The sequence below is a fragment of the Canis lupus genome, chromosome 1 (genome assembly GCF_011100685.1).
Source record: "Canis lupus familiaris isolate Mischka breed German Shepherd chromosome 1, alternate assembly UU_Cfam_GSD_1.0, whole genome shotgun sequence".
Taxonomy (NCBI): Eukaryota; Metazoa; Chordata; class Mammalia; order Carnivora; family Canidae; genus Canis; species Canis lupus.
In genome coordinates this window covers 68,430,972-68,456,903 of record NC_049222.1, presented here as the reverse complement: position 1 = coordinate 68,456,903, position 25,932 = coordinate 68,430,972, and the positions used below count along the sequence as shown (strand labels likewise).

Here is a 25,932-nt window from a genome sequence, read left to right as displayed (position 1 = left end):
ATTATTCTTCTGTTTTTCTCTATTCTGTGTGATTCCCAATCTTTTCACATCATGATGCACAATGAAAGGGACAATATTGTAGAACACACTGGGACACACATGAGAATGCTCATGGTTGCAAGAGTTGAGACCAGCATGTCCCTGCCTGTTCCGTGAAGATTGAAGGAGGTCACCTTCTCAGCAATCTTGTAATCTATTTATAGCACAAGTTATCTATCTCTACCCAACAGGGCTTTTTCACCTAAATTTCTGACTGACATCTAAAACTCACCAGGTTGAAGGTCAATTTGACTTATCCTCTCCTCTTAAGCTTGCTTCTTGTCCTATTTTATCTTTGGAGGGAATGGTAGTATTCTCTTCTAGGTGACCTGGAAGGCATCCTTGACTTGTGTTGTATCCTCTCATTCCCAAACCAAACACTCCTAAATCTTTCTGGTCAAGTGTCTTACTGCTCTCATCTATAGACTCTAAAATCAGAATTTAACTTCTATTCCATTACAGTTTACCTGCTTTGTCTCATGATATTTCCGTAAGTTGCCTTGATAAGAATATAATGGATGTCATATAAAACATCCAAGAAGTCTTCACGGGTCACAGTTCTACTGATTCGAGGATCATCACCATAATATTTCCATTCTTTCTGTTAATAATAAAAAAAAAAAGAAACCACATTTGATGAAACTACATGTAAAACCACTGGCATCCTTGCACCAAACTAATAAGCTTACCTCCGTCATTTCAATTTCATGCCTTGTCAGCTGGCCAATTAGAGGAGCAGCCATATGCCTGATGATAATTCTAGTGTGAGTAGGGGTCCCACCTCGAATGATAACTTGAGGATTGTAAGTAGAGAACCCTGTCTCTTCCCGAGCCTCAAAATAGATTGCATACTTGAGTTTGCCTCCATAGGCCATCAGCTGACAAAATAAAACGATGAGTGACATGTTAGATAAAGCCCCAAATGGCGTGATTTCAAAAACACATTTTAGTTGTTCTCATACGGCTTTGAAGTTCTTGTCCTTACCTTCTTTCCTTCAAACTGTTCTGGAAGTTTCCAATAGAAAGGTTCCAAGCGGAGATCCTGTCTCACCAGGTCCATGTGCGCCACAATCTCTGGATGTTGAAAAACGATCCCTTTGGTGGTGGTGTGCTGCAGAGCCTCGTCCACCAGGGGCAGGATGGTCTGCTCAGGCTTCAGAGTCACCTACGTGGGAATCCAAACAGAGGGTGCTGACTTCAGATCTTTTGGTTGCACCTTTAAAACCGAGTCACGGGCCACATGTCTCTGTGCAGTCTAATTCTCCTTCTGAGGAGGTGTTCTCATGGGAAACAAGCCTTGTGCAGAGCGAACCAGCAGGGCAGGGGATGAATCTTTCTGCCTTGTTTGCATGGTGACAACTAGGACCTCTGTGAAAATTGGCCTTTTACACTCATAAACAGTAGAACTTAAAAGCGGGAAGGGTCACAGGAAAATGGAAGTAAAAATGAACACCCTGGAGCTCTAAAAGCTGGGGATTCTCTCTGGCTGGCTAGCATGAATGGGCAGCAAGGCCTGGTTTCCACATTGGCTTCAGTGCAGGCCTGCATTCGGGCCCTGGCCCTCGGCCTCCAGAATGTAGCTCCTTCCCCCGCCCCACAGCACCTCCCTTCCACACTGGCATCTGTCTCCTTAGTGACAATAAATAAACTATTCCCCAGAAGAACAAAAGGCATTCACCCCAACCGTGTAGTGTCACATGGCCCCAGTTCTCAGTATGCACAGGGGAAGAGAGGACTTCCCTGCTTCCCCTTGCCTCTTCTCCCTCGGTGCCTGGCCAACACTCACCAGTGGGACACACCACGGCCTGGCTCGGCTGTCCCTCACTCACCCACGTCCGGATCAGTCCTTTTGCTTCAGAGCACTGGGTAGTAGCACCGAAGCAATAGCATTGGCTGCAGCCAAGTGGGTTTTTGGCATCAAGTCCAAAATTGCCCGGCCGACACCTGTCACAGTGGACACCTTCTACGTTCACCTGAGGGAAGAGGAGAGTTCCTCAGGGTCCATGGTGAAGTCACGGGAGAAACAGAGGTGAGAATGAGTAATGTTTCTTCTTCATTAACAACAAAAGAACGTTCACTGGGTATTAGACTCACATCTCAATGGCATACTTAGTTCATTTCATTGTTAGGATTTCAGGAGTCTAGGAATAGCTTTCCGTATACATAAATATATTGCAGAGACTATTGTATATTGATTTTAAAATCTAAATGGCAGATCTCCTAATATCCACTGTGAACAATAGGAAAGAATCACGAGAATTTCAAAAGCAAAACAGAAACAGTGATTCCCAGACAGTGGTGTGATACAAAGTTGTAAAAAACAGGCGGGATGCTAAGACACAGATTTATAGAATTATCATTATATGACATAGGCGCGCGCACACACATACATCCAATGGGTATTAAATACAGTATATATAATATGTATTAAATATGCATTATGTATTAAATGTGTAATATATATGTATTAAATATGTATTAAATACAATATATATACTGTATTTATATGTATTATATAAATTAAATATAAATTGTATATAAAATAAATATAAATTGTATATATACATATACAATTATATATGTGTATACACACACACACACACACATACAGAGCTGCCATTTTCCTAAATTCTGAAGGCAACTGTAATAATCACTCCCTGGATTTCGTTTTCCTGTGTCCTCTGTCCCTCTTTGCATAGACTTTTTCTCGAAAGATACCCCTGACATAGTCTTAACTGCATTTATCCTGGGATTGACTTTTCAGAAATATCTAAGGGGGAAAAATCCCTCTTATCCTTTTTAATTGGCTGTTTTTCTACATCATTTAACAATATTAATGAGAGCTGAATTTTACACGTAGTCGCTGTTTATGTCAGTGTTTATACGTGATGAGATTTTACTGAACTTCCACAGCAGTAAATATATTTTTCAGTGTACAGTGATTGTGGAGTAATGTGAAGAGAAATGGAATTTTAGAAGCCCTATTATCGAGCCGTGATTTCTTTCTGATGATGCTTAAGAGAAACGTCATTTTTTCCCTTCCCAAATTATTCCTGTTTAAGCAAATATGTAAAGAAAAATCTAACTTTACCACTAAAAATATATCATCTCTATCAACTAGAAATGAAGTTGGATTTTGGTTGGAAATAAGTTCTTAAAGAGCAGTGCTTATCTGTAGGCCAACAAATAAAAACTGTGTCTGGCAATGAATTTTTGTCTATTTGTTTAACTTGGTGAAGCATGAATAACGACCACTGGATGAAGCCAGAAGTGAGCAACAGAGAGAGAATCCTTAGTGTATTTCAGCAGAACATACCTTACAGGTGCACTGCCCCGTCTGGTCAACGCAGGAGCACTTCTTAGTCTCTGGGTCACAGGTCCTGTCATCCGTCCCAGGCAGGAAGCACTCACAGGGGCTGCAGTGCGGGTAATTCCAGTGACCTTGGTTGCACTCTGTACATTTTGCACCAGAGAATTTGGGGTGACAGCTGCATTGGCCCGTGTTTATATTACACTGGAAATCCAAGGATCCCACCGTGCTGCAGTTACAAGCCTACGGAGGAGATAAAAACAGCAACCATTAAACACCATTTCGCGGGAAATCTCTTAAAATTTTAATTCGAATGTTTCTATGCTTCCATGAAACACATATTCATCACGTGTCTATTATATGCTTTGTACTGTTCTAGTTTAGCCGCCTGGGAAATATCAATGAACATAACATTAAAACTGCTTCCTGTATTTACTAAAATAGATGAGCGTCCAAATAGATGAGCATCCAGAAACCATAATCTTACTGAGAAAAGAAATGTGGGTTGTTTTTTTTTTTTTTTGTCTGTCTTGTGGCAAGGAGGAGGTGGGTATGGGTTTTCTTCAACCACTTTTGGTTTCAAAATTTGAACTTGACACAATCATTTCACCTTATCATCTCATTTTTAGAGAATTTAATTTGTAAAGAGACTTCTCTCACAGTCTAACAGAGGAAGATGAATATATATATACACACACACACACACACACACACACACACACACATATGGATGAAATAAGAATTATAGGATAGGAGACGTGCAGACGTCTCTGTGAACATACAGAGATCCCCGAACCAGATTTGGGGAAGCCAAGAGAACTCGGCAAAGTACATCTAGGATGTTGTTTTCTGGCATTTCATGTTGCGGACAAGCCTGATTTGAGGTGCTTTGCTGGTAGCCTATTTTCTACTTCCTAGGCATGCATTGGATTGTTCTCTTACATAATTAAAACATTTGCTAGAATTTTTAGTTTGAGTCTTTTTTATTATTAACTTACTAGAATCTCATGAGTTCTTTCAGTTTGAGAATAAAATTATTCTTTTTACTTAAGTTTAAATTAAATTTATTTTTTATTTAAATTTATTTTTTATTGTTACTTCTGTCCATATTTGCCAATCTTCTTCTTCGGTATCACCTACAATTCTTAAAATACACCGCTTCTGTCTGTCTGCCCAGTCTGTGATGTCCTAATGTTCTCTGCAGCCCTTTTCCTATTTGCCACTCAGATTTGTTGACCATTTTATAGTGCCCACTGAACACAGTGAAAATTCTATTGTATATACATGGCACTAATGCATTTTTAGTTACACTATTGCATTTTTGGCTGATTTTCAGTAATTTATGTTATCTGACTCATTTCCAATTTGTGCTCATCTCTGTGTCTTTCCTCTTATATTCTTTTAAGTCTTTCTGCTCTTGATTTACAGAGCTCGTATCTCATTGCAATTTAATGAACATGCGAAGCAGGTCTCTAAAATGTCATTTAGGATCTTGGAATAAGTCATTCTCAGGGTTCAGCAATGGCAATGATCATTCTATGGTCTCTGGGCTCTAAATTCCCTCTTCCTTGTCCAGCTTTACGATACTGTGGTTGGACCCTGTTGGCATTTCTCTGTGATTAGGGAGCAGGATGTTAGGCTTAGTCAACAGTGGGCCCTGGAGGGACCCGATAAGGCCCCGGGTGGGGGAAGACACTTCTGCCCTGGGTTCTGATTCTTCATTACTATTATCATGATTACTATTTTACTATTTAGCATAAGAGCTCAGGAGCCTGTAAAGAATTCCAGCTCGGCCTCAGGCTACTCTCGCTCCAAGACAGCTGAGTAGTTGTGGTCTACACACATGCTCTGATGTGACAAGCACCCCCATGTGCTCACAATGGTGGACAGCTTCTGCAGACTACGACTTGTCTGCAAACTCTGTTCACCCCCGCTCAACCTAGAAATTGTAGCTACTCTTTTGTGACCATTACTTCAGGTCTCCATATATCCTTTTTTTTGTGCTTTTTTAAAGTAACTAATCACCTTTTGCCAGTTAACAGTTCTTTATCTGCTACTTTCCCTGTTATGTAACTGTTACGATTTCTGTCTCCCAAATGAGTCCTGACTCGGTACCCCCATCGGTACCATCTTTCTTTGTGTCTGAGTTTCCTACCACACAATGTTTATATGTCATCAATGTCCAGATTCTTTTTGGTACTATTTTAGTATCTTTCTCACATTATCGCTCTATGGCAGACTTCTATGCATTACCACTTGCCAAATCCCTAGATCCACGTCTGGCTGGATACCCCTGTGCATTTCTCACACTTTTATTGCTCAGCTTAATTCTTATATCCACTACTACTGAGGATATTCCCGCCTCTGCTCTTGACAACAGTAATTTACTTATGAGACTACTCTCTGACAGAGATAGTCTCTCTCTGAGTCGTCAGAGATAGATAGACCTCTCTGAGTCTCATAGATAGTTTCCCTCTATCATCTCTTTCCTGTGCAAATGTTTGGTGAAATATTTTCCCAGATTCAGATATTAAAATAATCACCAGGTCTTATTATTTTTGGTGTCTATGATTAAGTGTTTCTATCTTCAATGTTACTCAGAAAAAAAAAATTGCTACTAGAAGCTGTTTTAAGCCCAAACATCCAAAATGTGATTACTGATTATATTATAAACATAGACATAGTTTCCTAAGCATAGAATAACCCACTGCTGTCATCTCAAGTAATTCATCCTTATAGAACATCAGATAGAGAATGAGATTTCAAAATAAGGATAATTAAGGGCACCCAGGTAGCTCAGTAAGGTAAGCATCTGACTCTTGATTTTGGCTCAGGTCATGATCTTGGAGGTCATGGGATCGAGACCCGAGTCAGGCTTTGTAGTTGGTGCAGTCTGTTTGTCCCTCTTTCTCCCCTTGCTTTTTATCTCTCATAAATAAATAAATAAGTAAATTAATTAATTAATTAATTCTTTTAAAAAATAAGAATAATTAATTCTTTCACTTATTTTTCCTTAACTCAGTTAAATAAAATATGCCATAATTGGAAACAGAAAATTATGATACATTATGGAAACTACAGTCATGTAATAAATTTTAAAATGTTTTACAAGACATTCTTATCCTTTAACTCAAATATGAAGTGTTTGCTACCCAATTAATCATATAATTCCAAAGTACTAATTCTTAAAGACTAGATGACAGTCCAAGTATACATTAGGACCTTTCTAAATCAGGAAGCTTATTCAAGAAGTTATAGTGGAGAATAAAAGGGACCATTAACCATATGTTTAGATAGCACTATAGCCAACATCAAACTTAAATCATAATTAGATGTAATGTTTGTTTAGCAATAGAGGATTTGTGCACTACTCCCCTGCTAGTGAAAGATGGCAGGCTTTGTATTCTACTTCAGTGAAAGCTCAAATGATATGTGTGCTCACGCTTCATCACTAAGAAATTATCCATGACACAAAGAAAAGGAAACTATAAATCTCAAATCACTGTTCATTTAGATTATAATCATCCACATTTTTTCAATAGTAGAATACATGTTCATAAATATTTGTGAGGACTCTATGAATTTTTTTGTAATTGTCATAATGATGAAATGTGTAGCTGTTCAGAAATTCAGATTTTTAAGTGGTTCAAGAGTAATAAAAAATTTTCAATCAACTTCAATCAACATAATGTTTATTCAACGATCAGTAAAAATAATGGTATCAAACACAGAACTACTTTTTTTTTTTAAGGAAACTTGGTCTATATTCCATTTTGATTTATATCCAGATTAGGCATCAGCTTTAATTTCAGGAGGTTATTAGAGTTTGGCCACATCACAGGATTTTGTGGATAGAATGGAATCCTCTTACCTTGGGACTTGTTCATGAGTCCATGGGATGGGTAGATGCTTGGACTCAAAGTTGAAAATGCAAGAAGTCAGTCATAGAAACTTATAACACGGCTCCTACTCACAAAAAGCTTTGGAACTCTTGAGGAATTTTTGTTTCATTTCCAAAAATGTATTTCAAATTTAGTGCCATTGGCACTAGAAAAATGAGTGTCCCATCTAGTTTTTATTTAACCATGTGAACAATTGAAATCATGTATCTGAACTTCCTTGATCAATAACCAATGCTCTTGTTTTCCTCCAGATTATGTATTCTGGACCAGTGTATTCAAATGCTTTATCATATATGTAAGGATGATTAGAGATTGCATGTGCACTGAGTCAGCGGAAAAAATGGTTTACATCTCTATAGGCTGTGACCACGAGTCAAAGAGGCCACACTTAGTCATCATGTTCTAATATTCCTCAACACAATGTGACTGATTGGAATGACTCTCGTTAATGTCAAAAATGCCCTTAATTATTTCTCTTAATGGAGGGATACAGGTCAGCCCTAATCCTATTTGACCTCTGTGTTGCATTTACACTAAAGAATGTTCCTTTTTTTTAAACAGTCTTTCAGTTTTAAAAGCACTTACATGGTTTATCTCCCTCTTTTAAGCTGTTAAACTACAAAACCAAAAACTAAAAAATGAAAACTACGAAATGACTATTCTCAGATGGTGGATGTCAGGACGCACAGGACTGTGATTTCTGAGAGAAGGAAAGCAGATGAGGCAGTGCAAGAAGGAAGTTTCTAGGCTGCAACCCAAAAAGGGGGAGCCCAAATAAAGCCAGCACTGTAGCTGGATTGAAAAACAGAGTTTGGAGAAGCTGAGACAGAACTTATGGGGCCAATAGAATATGTATCTAAAAATGAGAAAGTCAAACACAGAAAGAATTCCAGAGATCTGCAGAAGGGCCCCCTTGAATCTTTGGCTGAGTACTGATCTGTGATTGCACGGGATACAATTCTATGTGGCTCAGAACTCAAAACAAAATAAAACATTGGAAAGCCATAGGCTGAAAAAATTCCTAGGGCTCACAGAAAGCTTGAGATAATTCATATTCCCAACAGCGAGAGTAGAAAGACACAGTAATGCACAATGCGTAGTGTTCTCAATGCACTCAGCCCCTTAGCAATGGAGCTAAATGATCCCTGGATTAGAGCCTGCTCTAGACCCTCCCTGAAACAAAACAAAACAAAACAAAACAAAACTAAACTAAACTAAACTAAACTAAACTAAACTAAACTAAACCAACAACTTAAAAGCAAGGTTCAAAAACATCCAATTGATCAGTGAGTTACTAACCTGTTTGCCAAGATAAAGTTCAATACTTTTAAAGGAATATAGTGAAAGCCAATATGCAACAATGAAAAATGTCCATCTGACATCTAAATCAAAATTATCAGGCATGGAGAGAAGCAACAAAACATGATTTGTAACCAACAGAAAAATCAACCATTAAGAATATATTGAAATAAAAGAAATGGTGAAATTCAAAGACAATCATATAGCAAAAGCTAGTATTTATATGTATTATAAATATTATTGAGAATAAATAGAAATTTGAATATAATGAGAGAAATGAAAGCTATAAAAAGATCTAACTGGAGATTTTACAGATGAAAAATTTTAAATGAAAAATATATACTCTACTGGATTAAGAACAGATTAGACACTGCAGAAAAAAAATATTCAGTAGACTTGGACACAACAATAGAAACTATCAAAAATTAAGAATACAGAAGAAATGAGAATAAACATAATTTCAGTCAGGTATGGAAGAGTATCAAGTGGACCAACATACACATAATGAGTTCCAGAAGGAGAAATGGGAGTAAAGAACATAAAAGGATTTGAAGAAGTAGTGTATGGAAACCAAGTTTTTAATAAAAAACTGTGATCCCACATCACAAACTAGATCCAACAGGTCCAACTCACCACATGAGAAATAAATAAGAAAACCACAAAAAGACAGCATAATCAAATTGCTGAAAACCAGAATTTAGGATTTTATACCTAGAAAAAGTATCTTTGAAAACTTAAGGAAAAAACAGTTAAAACACTGTTTTTGAACATACAAAATTGAAAAATCATTGTCAGCAGACCTGAAATACTAAAAATAATAATATCAATAATTAGGGATGTAGCTAAAGGAAGAACAAACATGATATAGAACAGAAATTTGGCTATACTCAAAGGAATGAGAGCACTGGCACTGATACATGTGTGAAAAAACAGAAAAGCAGCATTTTTGCCTTTTAAAAAGATAATTGACTATTTAAATCAAAATCATAAGATTATATTTAGCATATATAATATGTAGGAGTAAAATGTATGGTCACGATTACAGAAGGAAAGAAAGGGAGCAACATAAAGGATAAAAAGGGGAATTAGAGATTTATTCTTGTAGGGTTTCTATGCTAAATATAAAGTGTGTACTGCTATTTTAAGATACATATAAAAAGAGATACATATAAAAAGTTAAGATGCAAATCCCCAAAGACAAAAAAATAAAGTGTGTATAGTTAATAAGTCAAATGTGAAGATAAAATATAATTATAAAAATTACTCAATCCAAAATAAGACAAGAAAAGAAGAAAAAGCAAGAGCAGAAGGCAAAGCAAGCAGCGAAATGTAGACTTAAGCCAGTCATATTAATAATAAATGGAAATAATCCAGTTAAGATCAGATCAACAATAAAGATCTAAATATATTCTATCTAAAAGAAACATATTTAAATATTTAAAAAGAGATGAGATAAATTACAGTGTGGAAAAATGTATATCAATCAAATACCAATCAAAAGAAGGATGGAAACATGGCTATATGATTATCAGAAAAAAATACTCTTCAGAAGAAGAAAAAACATTACCTGGGATAAAGAGAGACATTTCATATTAATAAAGGCATCAACTTTTCAAAAAGACATAATAACTCTAAATGAGTATACACCTAGTATTTTCATTCCAAAATACATGATTCAAAACCTGAGAGAACTAAATGAAAAAACAGATAAATCATAAATATAAATACCCTGTTATTGATAGAATTAGTACACATAAAAATCACTATGAATAATTGACTTTTATAGAAGATTTCATCCAATGATTCCAGAATACATGTTGTTTGCTAGTACATTTATCAAAATGGACACTAGTATGAGAAATAAATCTCTATAAATTCAAAAGAACTGAAAGATACAAAATATGTTATATGTGTTATAAAACAAATATAACAGAAAGATATCTTGAAAACCCTCAAATATTTGGAGATTATACAACATACTTCTACATAATCAATGAATCACAAATAAATAGTAAAATAAATAAGAAGAGTTTAACAATGAAAATTTAAACAACATATCAAAATGTGTGGGATGCAACTAAATTAGTGCCTGGAAGGAAATTTATAACATGAAATGCTTATGTTAGTAAAGAAGAGAGGTCTCAAGTCAATGATCTAAGGTTTCATCTTAAGAAACTTGGAACATAAGAGAAAATTAAACTCAAAGTAAACAAAGGGAAGGAACTTTTATTTTGTACAGTTATCAAATTTATTGATTTAAGTTGCTCATATTATTCTTTTAACATATGCAGGATCCTCATGATGCCTCTTGCTTTATTTTTTATTTATGTATTTTTAAAAAGATTTTATTTATTTATTCATTAGACACACAGAGACAGAGGTAGAGACACAGGCAGAGGGAGGAAAAGTAGGCTCCCTGCTGGGAGCCCACTGGGGGACTTGATCCCAGGACCCCAGGATCACGACCTGAGCCAAAGGCAGACCTTCAATCACTGAGCCACCCAGATGTCCGGATGCTTCTTCCTTTATTCCTGATTTTTATTATTTCCTTCTTCTCTTTTTATTTTCTTTATCAATCTTCTTAGAGTATTACCAACTTCATTAAAAATTTCAAAGAACCATTTTTTGGTCTCATTGACTTTTTTCTAAAGTATCTTTGTTTTCATTTATTTTTCATTGATTATGCAACTCCTTCAGAAACTATGAGAATGGAATACTTTCTAATCTATTTAATAAAACTAGCAGTACCCCAATAATGAAACTAAACAATAAAACTACAAAAAACAAAGACCCAATATTCCTTATGAACAGAGACCCAGAGATCATTAACAAAATGCTAGCGAAAAAATGTAAAATAATTTAAAGTAGATAATCCCTCATGATCAAGCAGGATTTATCTGAGGATTGTAAAGTTGGATCAATATTTGAAAATCAATTAATATGATTTATGATATTAATAGCTGAAAATGAAAAATCCTATGGCCATCTCAAAAGATGTAGAAAATGCATTTGACAAAACTGAACATATATTCTTTTTTTTTTTTTTTATGATAGTCACAGAGAGAGAGAGAGAGAGAGAGGCAGAGACATAGGCAGAGGGAGAAGCAGGCTCCATGCACCGGGAGCCCGACGTGGGACTCGATCCCGGATCTCCAGGATCGCGCCCTGGGCCAAAGGCAGGCGCTAAACCGCTGCGCCACCCAGGGATCCCCTGAACATATATTCTTGATAAAAGTTCTTAATACACTAGGAACATGAGAAACATCCTCAAACTTTTAAATAGCATCTATAAAGAAAACACAGCTAACAACATTCTGAACTGTAAAAGACTGAATGCCTTCTAGTTAACATAAGGAATATTATGGGAGCAGGGGTATTTGCTCCCAGCCCTGCAAGTCAACATTTTACTGTAATAGGTCAAGAAAATGAAATAAAAGTTACATGGGTTGGAAGGGAAGAAGTAAACTCAATTTGCAGATGGTATGATTGTCTACATAAAAAATCCTAATCAATCTACCAAAAGGTAATTAGAATAAGCTTAGCAAGGTTGCAGTATAAAAAGTTAAATAAAAATAATTGTATTTTTCTATTCTGGCAACAATTCGGAATTGAGATGAAACAAATAATAACATCTGCATAAAAAATATGAAATACAGTGATAAATCTAACAGAACATGTACAAGACTTGCACACCAAAAACTATAAAACATTGATGAGAAAAAAAGTATAGACAGCTAAATTAGAAATTAGGTCATATTCGTATATTGAAAGGTGCAATAGTCTTGATTTTTCCCAAAATGACCTGTAGACTCAATGTAATGCCAATCAAATCCTAGAAAGCTTTTGGTAAAGAAACTGACAAACTTTAAAAGTGGGAATGCAAAAGATCTAATGTACCCAAAAGGTATTGGAAATGAAAAGGAGTTGGAGAATCTACACCACCTGATTTCACACATTACTAAAAAGCTACAGTGATGAAGACAGTACTGTGTTAGCACAAGGACAGACACCGATCGACAAAACAGAATAGAGTTCAGAAATGCAAGAGCGGCACATGTAATTATTCTACTTTGACCAAAGTAATTCAATGGGGAAGAAGAATAATCTTTTCAAAAATGATGCTGGAAAAATTAGATATCCATTAAAAACTGAGCTTTGACCATTACCTCAGACTACACAGAAAAAACTAATATTGAAAATGGGATGTGGACCTAAATGTAAAAGCCAAAATTATAAAACTTCTTGAAGAAAACACAGGAGAGGGGTCTTTAGATCTTGATGTAAGCAACTGTACATTTCTTAGAAAAGAAAAAGCATGAGCCATGAAAGAAAAGGATAACAAAAAACTGGTCTTTATAAAAATTAGATGAAGCTACTACAGAGGAAATAAAATGCAAGCTGTATAGTGGGAGAAAAAATAGTTACTGACCATATATATGTTAAAGGACTTGCATCTAGAATATATAAAGAACTTTTACAACACAATACTGAAGAAACTAACAACCTAAAATAGAAAAGATTTGTACAGAACTTCACCCAAGAAGATATATAAATGGTAAATAAAATTATTCCCAATATTAGTGGACATTAAAGCAACAGAAAGATATACATAAACATCAACTGAATGCTTAAAATTCAAGAGTCAGAATCCTAAGTGTTGGGGGACACATACGGGGCTCAGTGGTTGAGCATCTGCCCTCGGCTCAGGGCGTGACCCCGGCATCCTGGGATCGAGTCCCGCATTGGGCTTGCCACAGGGAGCCTGGTTATCCCTCTGTCTGTGTCTCTGTCTCTCTCTGTGTCTCTCATGAATAAATAAATAACCTTAAAAAAAAAAGCAATCCTAAGTGTTGAGAAGGATATGGAGTAGTCTTGTGATGGATGATAGGTGAAATCATACATCTACACCAATGCTTTTGACTTATACATTGGTATTCATGGCAAAATAGTTCATAATAGCCCCACACTGGAAATGACCCAAATGCCCATTAAATGGTAATAAGCAAGTCATAGCATATCATCCAATACAAATTAGTAAATAATTAAAAATAACAAACTACTGCTATATGCAACAGTATGGATGAATCAAAAAGCATTATATTAAGTAAAGGAAGCCAGACCAAAACTATTGCCACCAAACAAGCAAACAAAACCCAAACAACATGGATGAGGGCTTGATTTACATGAATTTGGAGAGACAACGTAACTACAGTGATAGAAGGAGAAACAGTAAATTCCTGATGCTGGTTGAGGGGTGAGGGGAAGTAGACTACAAGGGAGCATATAACTGTAATCACTGGTCAAAGCTCACCCCTTCAAGAGAATGAATTGCATTTTATTTAATTAATACCTCGCAAAACACTGACAAAAATTCTGAACTCATCACCTTTCCTACCTGACCTCGAATCTCCTATAATCCCTGTAGCCATGGCTGGCTCAGCAGCTGAGCGTCTGCCTTTGGCTCAGGGCATGACCTTGGGGTCCCGGGATCGAGTCCCACATCGGGTTCCCCGCAGGGAGCCTGCTTTGCCCTCTGCCCGTGTCTCTGCCTCTCTGTGTCAAATAAATAAATAAATAAATAAATAAATAAATAAATAATTTTTTTAAGGAAAAAATCCTTGTAGCTATAAATAATACTCTCTTCTAATCTGAAAAGCAAATCCAGGACCTGTCTTAAGACTCCTGTTTCTTAGCCTCCAAATCGATAAGGTCACCAAGCCACAGCAGCAGTCACACAGCCTACTCCCCGTATCTCTGGGGAGGCACACTGACCAGGCCCCAGCGTCTGTCATCTCTCACCTATGTACCTGCAGTCGCTGTCAGGCACATAACGTGACACTATGGAATCTGGTCATGCCACTTTCTGTGGAATTCCCATGGAAAAGAAATGTGGAGTTTTTTAAGCTAGAGGTTGTTAATATGACTCCACAGAATCCTCTCAACTGCTTCTTGAAAAGTGAAGCCTAGTCATAATTTGGGGGCAATTACTATAGATTTTTGGCAAATTCCTTTAACGAGTCCTTCATTTCCTTGTACTTTGCAGTTAGTATCTCACTCTGCTTAGGTATGAAGTTGTTGCTGTTTCTGATTTTATTATAATTTTCCTCTTTTCTTTTTTTTTTTTTTGGTAGGTCTCGTGAACGAAGATACATAAACATGGTGCTTGCTTCATCCTATTTCCCCAAAAGTAAAATGTTAAGATACTGATCAATATCTGCAATCGCTCTATACTGATAGTTCTCTATTGTTTAATAATATTAGCTTTTGAAATGCCCGACTATAAAACTTTAACAAGATAAAAACAAATTTCTTAAAACATGATCAGATAAAATAGAGCAATTAACTCACCTTACAACCAGTGATGATGCTGTGACCCCAGGTATTAGGTGAACATTTAGAACATTTCTCTCCAACGGTATTGGGAGGGCATATGCACTGACCAGTCTTTGGGTCACAATTGTTTCCCAGATGAGAACAGTCACAAGCTTCACAGGTGAAAGGGAAAAAAAGAGTAAAACAGTAAAAATGTTATAGAAAGTATGGAGTTTGTATTTGGATTTGTGTTGTTTCATTTTCCATATTATTGTTATAAGTGAAAACTTACCTAGTTCGTCTTTTACATCACAGTGAAGTGTATTTCATAGAGGGGTTGATCAACAAAATTATATTGTAAAATTATATTGTATTTCTTTTAATAATTTCAAAAGGTAAAATATTTTTAGGTTTTCAACTAATTTTAAAGAAAGAAGTGGCACATCAGATTCGATGCTCAGTTTACTTAAATGCTATAAAGTTTAAAATTTTGATTCTATGTTTTTTTTAAGTTTTACTTACTTATTCTATGCTGTATAGATTAATATTTCCTTCTTATTGATGACTCTGTTTTGCAATAAAAAACTATAAGCTCAACAGGCTTCTTAAATTCAGTATATTGAGTATAATAGTTATAATTGGCATACATCAGGATATTTCCAGTTTCACAAAAAATAAAAACAGCTGAATTTTGTAACTCTGTGTGAGCGTGTTGATTTTTGAATTTTATTTACCATTTGCCTTATTTTTTTCAATAGATTTTTCATTTTCTTAGCTATAATATGTAAAAAGTGCAAATTCTCAAATACTGCATAAATCAGATTTGAATAAAAGTGATTTCAGGGGAGCGTCAAAGTCATCTAAGTGATGACTGAACAATGAACACTACTTATTAGCTATAGTTGACTCAGCTAGTAAGTTTCAAACTGAAGTGAAAGCAAAGGGAGAAATACCACCAAATACTCAGATTCAGACAGAAGATTAATATTATAAAAAGCCTTTAAATTGGTCATATGATGATTAAATCTTTAAATGAAATACATTTAAACTATTCGACTTTTTACATTTAGACTATTTGACTAAGTTCAATTTTTAAGGAGTCACAATTATCACTGCTCACAGCATCCCATACGAGCTGTGAAAAATGTTCCATATAATACTTGACATAAACACCAAAGAAATCTTAGCTGTTATTTTTGTTATTATTATTGTTATTGATAGTTTTAAGTCAAAGGGTTTGTTTTGTATGTACCATTTCTTAAGAAGAAAACCAGTTCACCTTATGTTCAAATTTATGTGCTAAAAAATGCCTTGGGACAGTTGGAATAGCGATTCGAGAAGTTACCTTGCAAATAGAAATTCTCTAAGCGGTTCTTCAAACGGAATCATAAAACTGAGTATGGAGAAGACTTGAATAATCAGCTGGCTTTTCCCTGCCCAAACACGATGTTTACCACAATTCAGAATACTAATAAACACTGATAATAATAACAATGATAAACACTGACCTGGTGCCTACATGCCAGGCATTATTCTAAATATTTTATAGCTATTAACTCAACTAATTCTTACAAAAACCCAGTGAGATAGAAATAATCATTTTCTTGATTTAATAGATGAACTTTGTAGAGAGACAGCAAGACCCAAGCACTTAGGCAAGGTCACATAACTAGTCACCGGTGGAGCCATGAAACCCGTCCCAGCTATTTGGTGGAAATCTACTCTCAACCATCATGTTATCCTGCTTGTTTGGGGCTATTTTCTGTCCTGTGTCTCTGGATCTGAATGCTACTAAGTTTGCATTTCTAATGTCATCACCATTTCATAATTTAAAATAATGTCTTACTAATAATTTCTAGTAGTAAAGATATTTGAATGCACAGTAGCATTTCATAATTCACACTAAATGAACATGTAAGGGTTGGGTTCAAAGGACTGTATATTTTAGGGGCGCCCGGGTGGCTCAGTTGGTTGGGCACCCAACTCTTGGCTTTGGCTGGGGTCATGGTCTCAGGTTCAACGCTCAGCTTGGAGGCTGCTTGAGATGATTTCCCCCTTCACTTTTCTAAGTTGAACTATATTAGCTTGAGAGTGAAGTTTAAACTATGAGAACACTGGCAAAAGAAAAATTGAACGTTTGACTTCCAGGCTACAGTAGCCGTTGAGTGAGCGACTCATGGTTACAGCCAGGAAGGGAAACAGCAGAATTGAGACCTGCTGATGTTTGTTTATTTATTTATTTATTTATTTATTTATTTATTTATTTATTTTTATTGAGTACTTGCAAATAGTTATTTATTGAGCAATGTTTCACACTACAGTATATTTCATTTGCTAGTTTATTTAAAATAAATGTACATTATTTATTCAGTTAAATATTTTGGATCCTATAATTGTTGTGAAGGTGCCTTTGCTTTAATCTCTAGGGATGTTGAAGAATGAACTGCTACAGTTGCCAAAATGCCCAAACCAGAGAATGAATGTGTAGGGCTGAGTCTTATTTACAGACCTGTGCAGCCTCCTTCTTGGAAGTTGAAATAGCCATGGGCACAGTGGTCACATTTCTTTCCTGTCACTCCAGGCTGGCACCAACACTGACCACTCTCTTCACAGTCGAAAGATTTAGACCCAAAGGAATTGCAATTGCAGGGAACACACCCTCTTCCTGATTGTAGGCCGAAGGTTTCAGGCTGGCATAAAGAAGGACGAGAGAAATTAAATTTAAATCAATGAATTCATTATGAAATAAGACGCACCACCACCAAAAGGTGAGGCAGGAGAGAGGAACCTATGGATGATCAAAGTTCTTCACGGATGTTATGACAATGAGGTTGTAATGGGATCTAATGGCCCCTTTCCTAATGTAATGGGATCTAATGGCCCCAGAAAAAAGAGTACTGTAGCTTTAAAATTTTATCAAAGTTAACAGTAGAATTAGGTCACTATCCTTTATGTCTGCTTTATATTTTCACCAGTCTTTCCCTATACCTTCCAAGATTTTAACAGCAATGTGGATCTAAGCTATGGGGTGTTTCTTACATTTTAATTTAAAAAATTTACTTGCTTCCTTCCTAATAATCTGAATTGATTGCTTTTAGATCTTATTAACGCCTTCTACTTGTTAAAAATGTTTTCAATATTATTGAGCAGAAACCTACAGTTATAAAATAAATGTTTTTTCTCTAATATTTGATCTAATTTTTGTCATCTCTCTGTAGATACACCTAGTCATCATTCTAGGGCTCATGTTACAAATATAACTTACAGGTTTATGCCAATGCTGACAAAATAATTGGTTTACAAACATCTACTTTCTTGGGTTTCATTTTAACAAGTGAAATTGATTTGAGAGAATTCACATCAAAGCGCCGGATTAGGTAGATGAAAAGAACCTTTTACTCTCTGATGGGTAATTCCTAAGTATATCTCTTATCTATGCATAGAAACTTTCTATGATTGGTTTTCATGACTAGCTTTGGCTTGAAATACATGCTATCTGACCTAGAGTGACTACATTAGGGAGTGTGGATGGATTAAAAATTACCTCTACTAAAAAAAAAATTACCTCTACTAGAAAAATGAAAAGTGCATATCCTACTTAAAGTTCATCAAGGTCGTATTTTAAAATATGAAGTGGGTCACACTATTACAATATTTTAATCTGAAAAATTAGTCTTGGTAATTACTTCTTTGTAAAAAATAATTCCCATTTTTTAATATTACACTCAATAGTTACTTCCTGGTAACAAAGACTCTTGCTATTTAATGGGAGCCACCCAAAGAGAAACAAATAACTGTCATTATATATTTTTGAAATTATTGTTAACAGTATGAAAACCAGTTCTAGAAAACAAAATTGCACTGAAAATTAGGCTCTTAAAATGACTATAGCTAACAATTTTGGTTTTTAAATATAAAATGGGTGTACTGAGTTTGTCATTTAATCTCTGTATTTATTGTTGGCTTTATTTTTATTTCCAGTCCAAATTCAGATGTCATCATATGATTAAAGAAGGTGAAATCACTATATTGTATGCCTAATACAACTAATACAGCACTGCACTGGTACTGAAATATATATTAAAGAATAAATAAATAAATAAGAAAGTATCAGTTCTAACAAATGACTTACCACATGATTTTGAAATTAAATTTCATTATGTAAGGGAAGATTAAGACATGTAAGATTTTTATTCATAAAAAGCAATTACCTACAAAATTCTAGATACCTGACCTAGAGAAATAATCAGAAATTAGGAAAATGGTTAAAGTATGAGCATGCTCAATATCGCATTACTTATGAGAGGGACTTCCGAATGTTAGAGAGGAAGTTGCGTAAGTTACATTATGATACATTCATGCTATGAAATACTAGGCAATCATTAAAATCCTGTTTTGAAGCAATTTTAATGATAGGAACAAGCTTAGGATATAGCATTATGTAAAATTTCAAAAAGTAGGATACAAAATTATATATACACTTTGACTCTGATTATATACCTATGATGACACACACACCACTCACGCACACAAATAGAAACATATATACATAGAAAAAAGACTAGAACATACGACATTGACATAGTTTTTAAAAAACCTGAATCATAGATGTGTTTGCATTCCTTATGCAAAGCATTTTGCATTTATCTCCTAAATTTTCCTAACTTAGAAATCTGAATTGCAGAGGAAATACTTTAATTCATCTTTATCCCCTAATTTTTTCTTCACTTGGCATACCTATATATCTTTAACAGATATATCTATGTAGGATTAAATGAACTTCCAAATCATAGTTATTAAGAAAATTTCAAAGTTTGTTATTTAAAAAATACGTAAGAAGAAATCTACCATCCATTTCAAATAATTAAATAATATAGTTTTAAAGAGTTAAGTTGCACCAAAATACATAGTAACGAATTCCAGTAACAAAATTTTAATAAAGTTGATGTACAAAAATTTAACTCTGAGACTCGGGAAAACATTCGTAGTAAACAGATTCAAAAAGTAGATGGTGAGCACTTACATACTGTGCCTGCTGCGTGCCAAGCACCGTCCTAAAGCCCTTTACAAAGATGAACTCATTTATTCCTCAAGACACTCCTGGGAGATAGTTATTACCATCACTTTTCTACAGAGGGAGGAAACTGAGGCACAGAAAGGTCAAGTGACTTGCCTAAGATCACCAGCAAGCCAAGTGCAGAGTCAGGCTTCCACCCCAGCCGGCCTGGCTTCAGAGTCGGTGCCCTGCACTCTCACACATACGGTCTCACTTGGGAAAGCTGGGAAACTTGGGAAAGCTGCTCTCTCTCTGCTAGATTTCCCTTCACTTGTTCATTCATGGAAGGGGATTTGCTCCAAATGATGCCTGAAATTCCTTCCACTGCTAAAATCATAGGTTTGTACAAATAAACTTTAGTTTCTCCATATCCATGGTTAATGGAAACTTTCATGAACCTCTGAACTTGAACACATGCTTAACAATACACGGAAAGCTCTTTTCAAAAGGCAGGGCTTCAAGCAGGAGTTGTGCAGCTTTGACATTTGCAGTCTGCACGCTGAGCAACCGTTATTTGGTAAAAACGCCATCGGGAAGGTCCGCGGCCCGAGTGGCACACGGCATGCGGAGGCACGAGCCATGCAGTACCTCTGGGATTACCGGAGCGGGGGCGCGATGGGCTCCCCGGGGGCAGCCGCCCGAGCTGCTGCTGGCCCACCTCGGAGGAGGCCCCAGCACCCGCTGCACTCTCTGCGGCTGCTCCTCCGGCCGCTGCACCTGCCTGCCGAGGCGACACTGTCTCCCTACGAAGCCAGAGTGACACGCACATCGTCCCGCCGCATCACACTGCGGTGTCACGGAGCCAATGGGGCTGCAGCCGCACAACACACAGAATTGCTTCTCTGGGTCCCACCACATATGGGGCTTTAAAAGCCAACAGAAAAATAAGACAAAACAAAGGGATGAAAGAGCAGATGATATTATTCAACAGACGGACGTGGATGATACCTTTGAGCTTACTACAAAAAGGCCAGTTTGTCATCTGAGAACTGCTGGTTCTATTCAACAGTCTTTACCACCAAGAATAAATACATATTTATAAAGAAGAGGTAATGCGGACCCATCACTCCCATGGAGGGATCCAAGGTGCTTGGCACACCGAAGGCAGGCCAACACTCAGGAACAGACAGCAACATATTTTGATTTTTTGTTTCATTTTAGAAAAGTGATGTTATCTAAAAAAATATGTTGAGGGATGCCTGGGTGGCTCAACGGTTGAGCATCTGCCTTCGGCCCAGGGCGTGATCCAGAAGTCCCAGGATCGAGTCCCACATCGGGCTCCCGGCATGGAGCCTGCCTCTCCCTCTGCCTGTGTCTCTGCCTCTCTCTCTCTCTCTCTCTCTCTGTGTCTCTCATGAATAAATAAATAAAATGTTTAAAAAATATATGTTGATTAGCTTCTCTGCTGACAACTCTGGAGAAGTAGCGTGCTCATGGAACTGACTCTTAAATGATAGAACTAGAGCAAAGCGCTTGCCCAAGACCAACGGTGTAGGGCATTCATGCTGCCAACATAAAAGCAAAGAGTATTTTACTCACGACAGACTGGGATTCAATTTATATACCATTTGTTTCAAAAACATCTGATTTTCAGTGAGTATTCCTGCCAGGGGTCACAGGCTGACGGGCAAGTGCTAGCGGACGGCACACTTCCTTCTATGTTGGAAAAATATTCCGACGATCACAGGGATTGTACGTGTAGATTTGGAGAATCCTGGGCTCCTCTCTTTACACTTAATACGTGTGTCACTGCAAGCTAATGAGCATTTTCCAGGAGAGAGGAGCCCTTGTCCAGCCCCTGCTGCTTACCTTACACTCGTCACACCGCCGCCCCTGCACGTTCGGCTTGCACTCGCACTGGCCCGTCCTAGCGTGGCAGCGCTCAGAGAGGGAGCTGTTGACATGACAGCCGCATGCTGCAAAGGAAGAGGGATCCGTGATTGGCAAAACACTGCCAGTAGTGTGAGTAGGCTGTTAAATAATAAAAATATCCCCCAAACGGGAACACAGGCAACTGAGTTTTATTTTTTATTATTTTTTTATTTTTATATTTTTATTTTTTTTTGACAACTGAGTTTTAGATTTGAATGCTTTTGGATCTGCTAAGGTGTCCTGTTGTGCGTCATTATCATTCGATTCCTACAAGGACTCTCCAAGCTGTAGAGGGGATTCCTGTAAAGCTCTATCACAGTGCCTGGTGCAGCATATGTTGTTAAAATATAACTGTGATCATTATTATTCCAATTTCGAGAGTGAATTATAAATAGTATATAATGAAAATATTATATACTATGTAAATACAATAAGTACAGATCTAATATAATGTGTAAATATTATGAGTATTATATATACACATACATGACCACATGCATCTTTCAGATTGGAAAAGTAAGACAGAACTAATTAGACATTTTTCCAAAGGGGACATCAAAATGGCCAACAGGCACGTGAAAAGATATATAACATCACTAATCATCGAAGAGATGCAAATTAACGCCACAATAAGACATCACCTTACACCTATTAGAATCTTATTTTCAAGAAGACAAGAGACAACAGATGTCGCCAAGAATGTGGTGTAAAGGGTGCTCTTATATCCTGTTGGTGGGAATGTAAATTGGTTCAAAACAAGGTGGAAGTTCCTCAAAAAATTAAAAATAGAACTACCATATACAATCTAGTAATTCTGCTACTGGGTACATACTTAAAAGAAATGAAATCAGTATGTATGTCTACTGCAGCCCTATTTCCAATAGCCAAGGTCTGGAAGTAACTTAATGTCCATCAAAGATGAATAGATTAAAGAAAAAGATACGGTATATATATACACAATGAAATATTCAGCTATGACAAACGACAATACCCTGCCATTTGCAACAACGTGGATGGACCTTGACCACGTTATCCTAAGTGAAATAAGTCAAAGAAAGCCAATTACTGCATGGCATCACCTGCATGTGGAATCTAAAAAAAACAATGTTATAAAATACAGATAGTAAAATGGTGGTGTCACAGGGGATGGATGGTGGGGGCGGGGGGATAAAATTGCTATTATTTAAGAGTATACACTTGCAAGTAGTAAATAACGGGCAGTAAATAAGCGATAGTGCTCTAATTCCCAGTATGAAGAATACAGACAGTATTGTACTATATTGTGTAATAGACTAAATATTGCAATGATGGTGACCATCTTGCAGTATATACGGATACCAGGAGTACCACGATGTACACCTTAGGACCACTGTGTCATTAGACGTCAAATATATCCATTTAAAAAGTACACTGTGTCGAGTGTATTAGGAATAAAGCATGCTTTTTAAAAATCACTTTGTTTTATGACTTATATACTATTTCCTACATTTCGTTTAAGCAATCTTTTGTCATTTCTGTGTTATGAAGTCGTTTGATGCTATTCTGAGATATATAATAAATCCGTCTGAAAATTAAAGGGCCTTTTCACAAATAGAATATAATTAATATCTCACTCTATACTCTATATTTTTAATGATACATATAATTACATTGATACCAGAATAAAATAAAAACGTGAGGGGGAGGTGACATAGGAATTTAGAATATTCATAGATGGTTTTAGACATCTCGTGTCTCTGGATGCTTTGATGTGAGCACAACTTATCAATACATTATAAATAGTTACTCCATCAGCTTATGCTATTTTCCTGTTCATCTGACTCAAGGTTTGACTTAGTTTTACTGCTTTACTAAATAAAAAATGCTGGATTTTTCTCCCAGCAATTTGGCCTTTGGTGCCTGCTAACTTGATATGAGTTTGGTGGCCACTAAAGAATTGGTCTTAGCAGCAGCTGTGATTTTTCCCTGGGGAATAGCTGAAGCATACACAATACCGGGGTGTGAGAAAAGGCTAAAAAATATTTTCTGTAAATATCTATTTCACTTGACACTAGAATTTTTATGAATACTTTTAATATCTTTTTAAAATTAATTAGCTTCTATTAATTTTTTGAAATGAGAATGGTTGGCACACAATGTTACATTAGTTTCAGGTGGACACCATAATAGTTCAACAAGTATATACTATGTTCACCACAAGTGTAGCTGCCATCTGTCCCCTCATGTCCCTATTAAAATGTACTTTTAATTTCTTTATCATGTCTCATATACATTATACTTCTATTTTTAAGATCCCAAATAATTTATTATTTTTTTCCAAATAATTTAGAAGTCATTTTTTCTTAGAATGAAGAATATAGGATTAAATTCACCATAAATTAGCATCATTTTAAAATAAAAGCAGTTGCAAGATACAGAAATAACACACTGAGATCTGTTGGATTTCTGAACACCAATAATGAAATGGCAGAAAGAGAAATCAAGGAATCAATCCCATTTACAATTGTACCAACAATCAAGAGAAGTAGGAATAAATCTAACCAAAGATGTAAAAGATCTGTGCTCTGAAAATTATAGAACACTTAGGAAAGAAATTGAAGAGGACACAAAGAATGGGAAAACATTCCATGTTCATGGATTGGAAGAGCAAATAGTGTTAAGATGTTTATACTGCCTAAAGCAACCCATACATTTAATGCAATCCCAATCAAAATATTACCAGGATTTTTCACAGAACTGGAACAATCTTTAAATTTGTATGGAACACAAAAGACCTCAAATAGTTAAAGCAGTCTTGAAAAAGAGATGCAAAGCTGGAAGCATCACAACTCTGGACTTCAAGCTCTCTTACCAAGCTTTGATCATCAAGATAGTATGTTATTGACACAAAAACAGACACATAGATCAATGGAACAGCAACTCTATGGTCTACCCATCTTTGACAAAGCAGGAAAGAATATCTGATGGAAGAAAGACAGTCTCTTCAACAAATGGTGTTGGGAAAACTGGAGAGTCACATGCAAAAGAATGAAACTGGACCACTTTCTTACACCACACACAAAAATAAATTCAAAATGGATGAAAGACGTAAATGTGAGACAGGAAATGATCAAAATCCTAGAGGAGAACACAGGGGGCAACCTCTTTGAGCTCAGCTGCTGCAGCTTCTTACTAGACACATCTCCAAAGGCAAGGGAAACAAAAGCAAAAGTGAACTACTGGGACTTAATCAGGATAAAACGCTTCTGCACAACAAAGGAAACAGTCAACAAAACTAAAAGACAACCAACAGAATGGGAGAAGATAGTTGCAAATGACATATCAGATAAAGGGCTAGTATCCAAGATCTACAAAGACCTTACCAAACTCAATACCCAAAAAACCAGTTAGAAATGGGCAGAAGACATGAATAGACACTTTTCCAAAGAAGACATCCAGATGGCCAACAGACACAGGAAAAGATGCTTAATATCACTCATCAGGGAAATACAAATCGAAACTACAATGAGATCCCACCGCACACTAATCAGAATTGTAAAAATCAACAACAGGAAATAACAGATGTTGGAGAGGCTGTTGAGAAAGGGGAACCATTCCTCTTACATGTTGGTCAGAATGCAAACTGGTGCAGCCCCTCTGGAAAATATATGGAGATTCCTTAAAAGGTAAAAAATAGAGCTACCCTATAACCCAGCAATTGCACTACTAGGGATTTACCCAAAGGACACCAAAATATTGATTCAAAGGGACACATGCACCCCAATATTTATAGAAGCATCATCACCAATAGCCAATTTATGGAAAGAGCCCAAATGCCCATCAACTGATGAACAAAGAAGAGGTACATATACAAGGGAGCATTATGCAGATATAAAAAAATGAAAACTTGCCCTTTGCAATGACATGGATGGAGCTAAAGTGTTTTATGCAAAGTGAAATAAGTAAAAGACAAATACCATATGATTTCACTCACTTGTGGAATTTAAGAAACAAAATAGATGAACACAGGAGGAAAAACAGAGAGATGCAAACCGTAAAACAGACTTTTAGCCATAGAGAACGAACTGAGGGCTGCTGGAGGGGAGGTGAGCTGGGGGGGATGGGTTGAAGGCCCAATGAAGATTAATAGGAGGGCACTTGTT

The 25,932-nt window shown here is 36.3% G+C and overlaps 1 protein-coding gene across 2 annotated transcripts in view; it reads right to left on the bottom strand.

Moving 5' to 3' along the window:
• Positions 1-25,932, bottom strand: part of LAMA2 (laminin subunit alpha 2) — a 584,053-nt gene that overhangs the window by 197,974 nt on the left and 360,147 nt on the right. For both annotated transcript variants that reach the window (XM_038526758.1, XM_038526759.1), the window contains exons 20-27: positions 21,728-21,834; positions 17,372-17,552; positions 14,899-15,035; positions 3,356-3,592; positions 1,869-2,012; positions 1,025-1,204; positions 729-917; positions 507-640 (exon numbers count right to left, since the gene is read on the bottom strand). In XM_038526758.1, the coding sequence (XP_038382686.1) occupies positions 507-640; positions 729-917; positions 1,025-1,204; positions 1,869-2,012; positions 3,356-3,592; positions 14,899-15,035; positions 17,372-17,552; positions 21,728-21,834 (1,309 nt within the window). The remainder of the gene's footprint in view (positions 1-506; positions 641-728; positions 918-1,024; positions 1,205-1,868; positions 2,013-3,355; positions 3,593-14,898; positions 15,036-17,371; positions 17,553-21,727; positions 21,835-25,932) is intronic.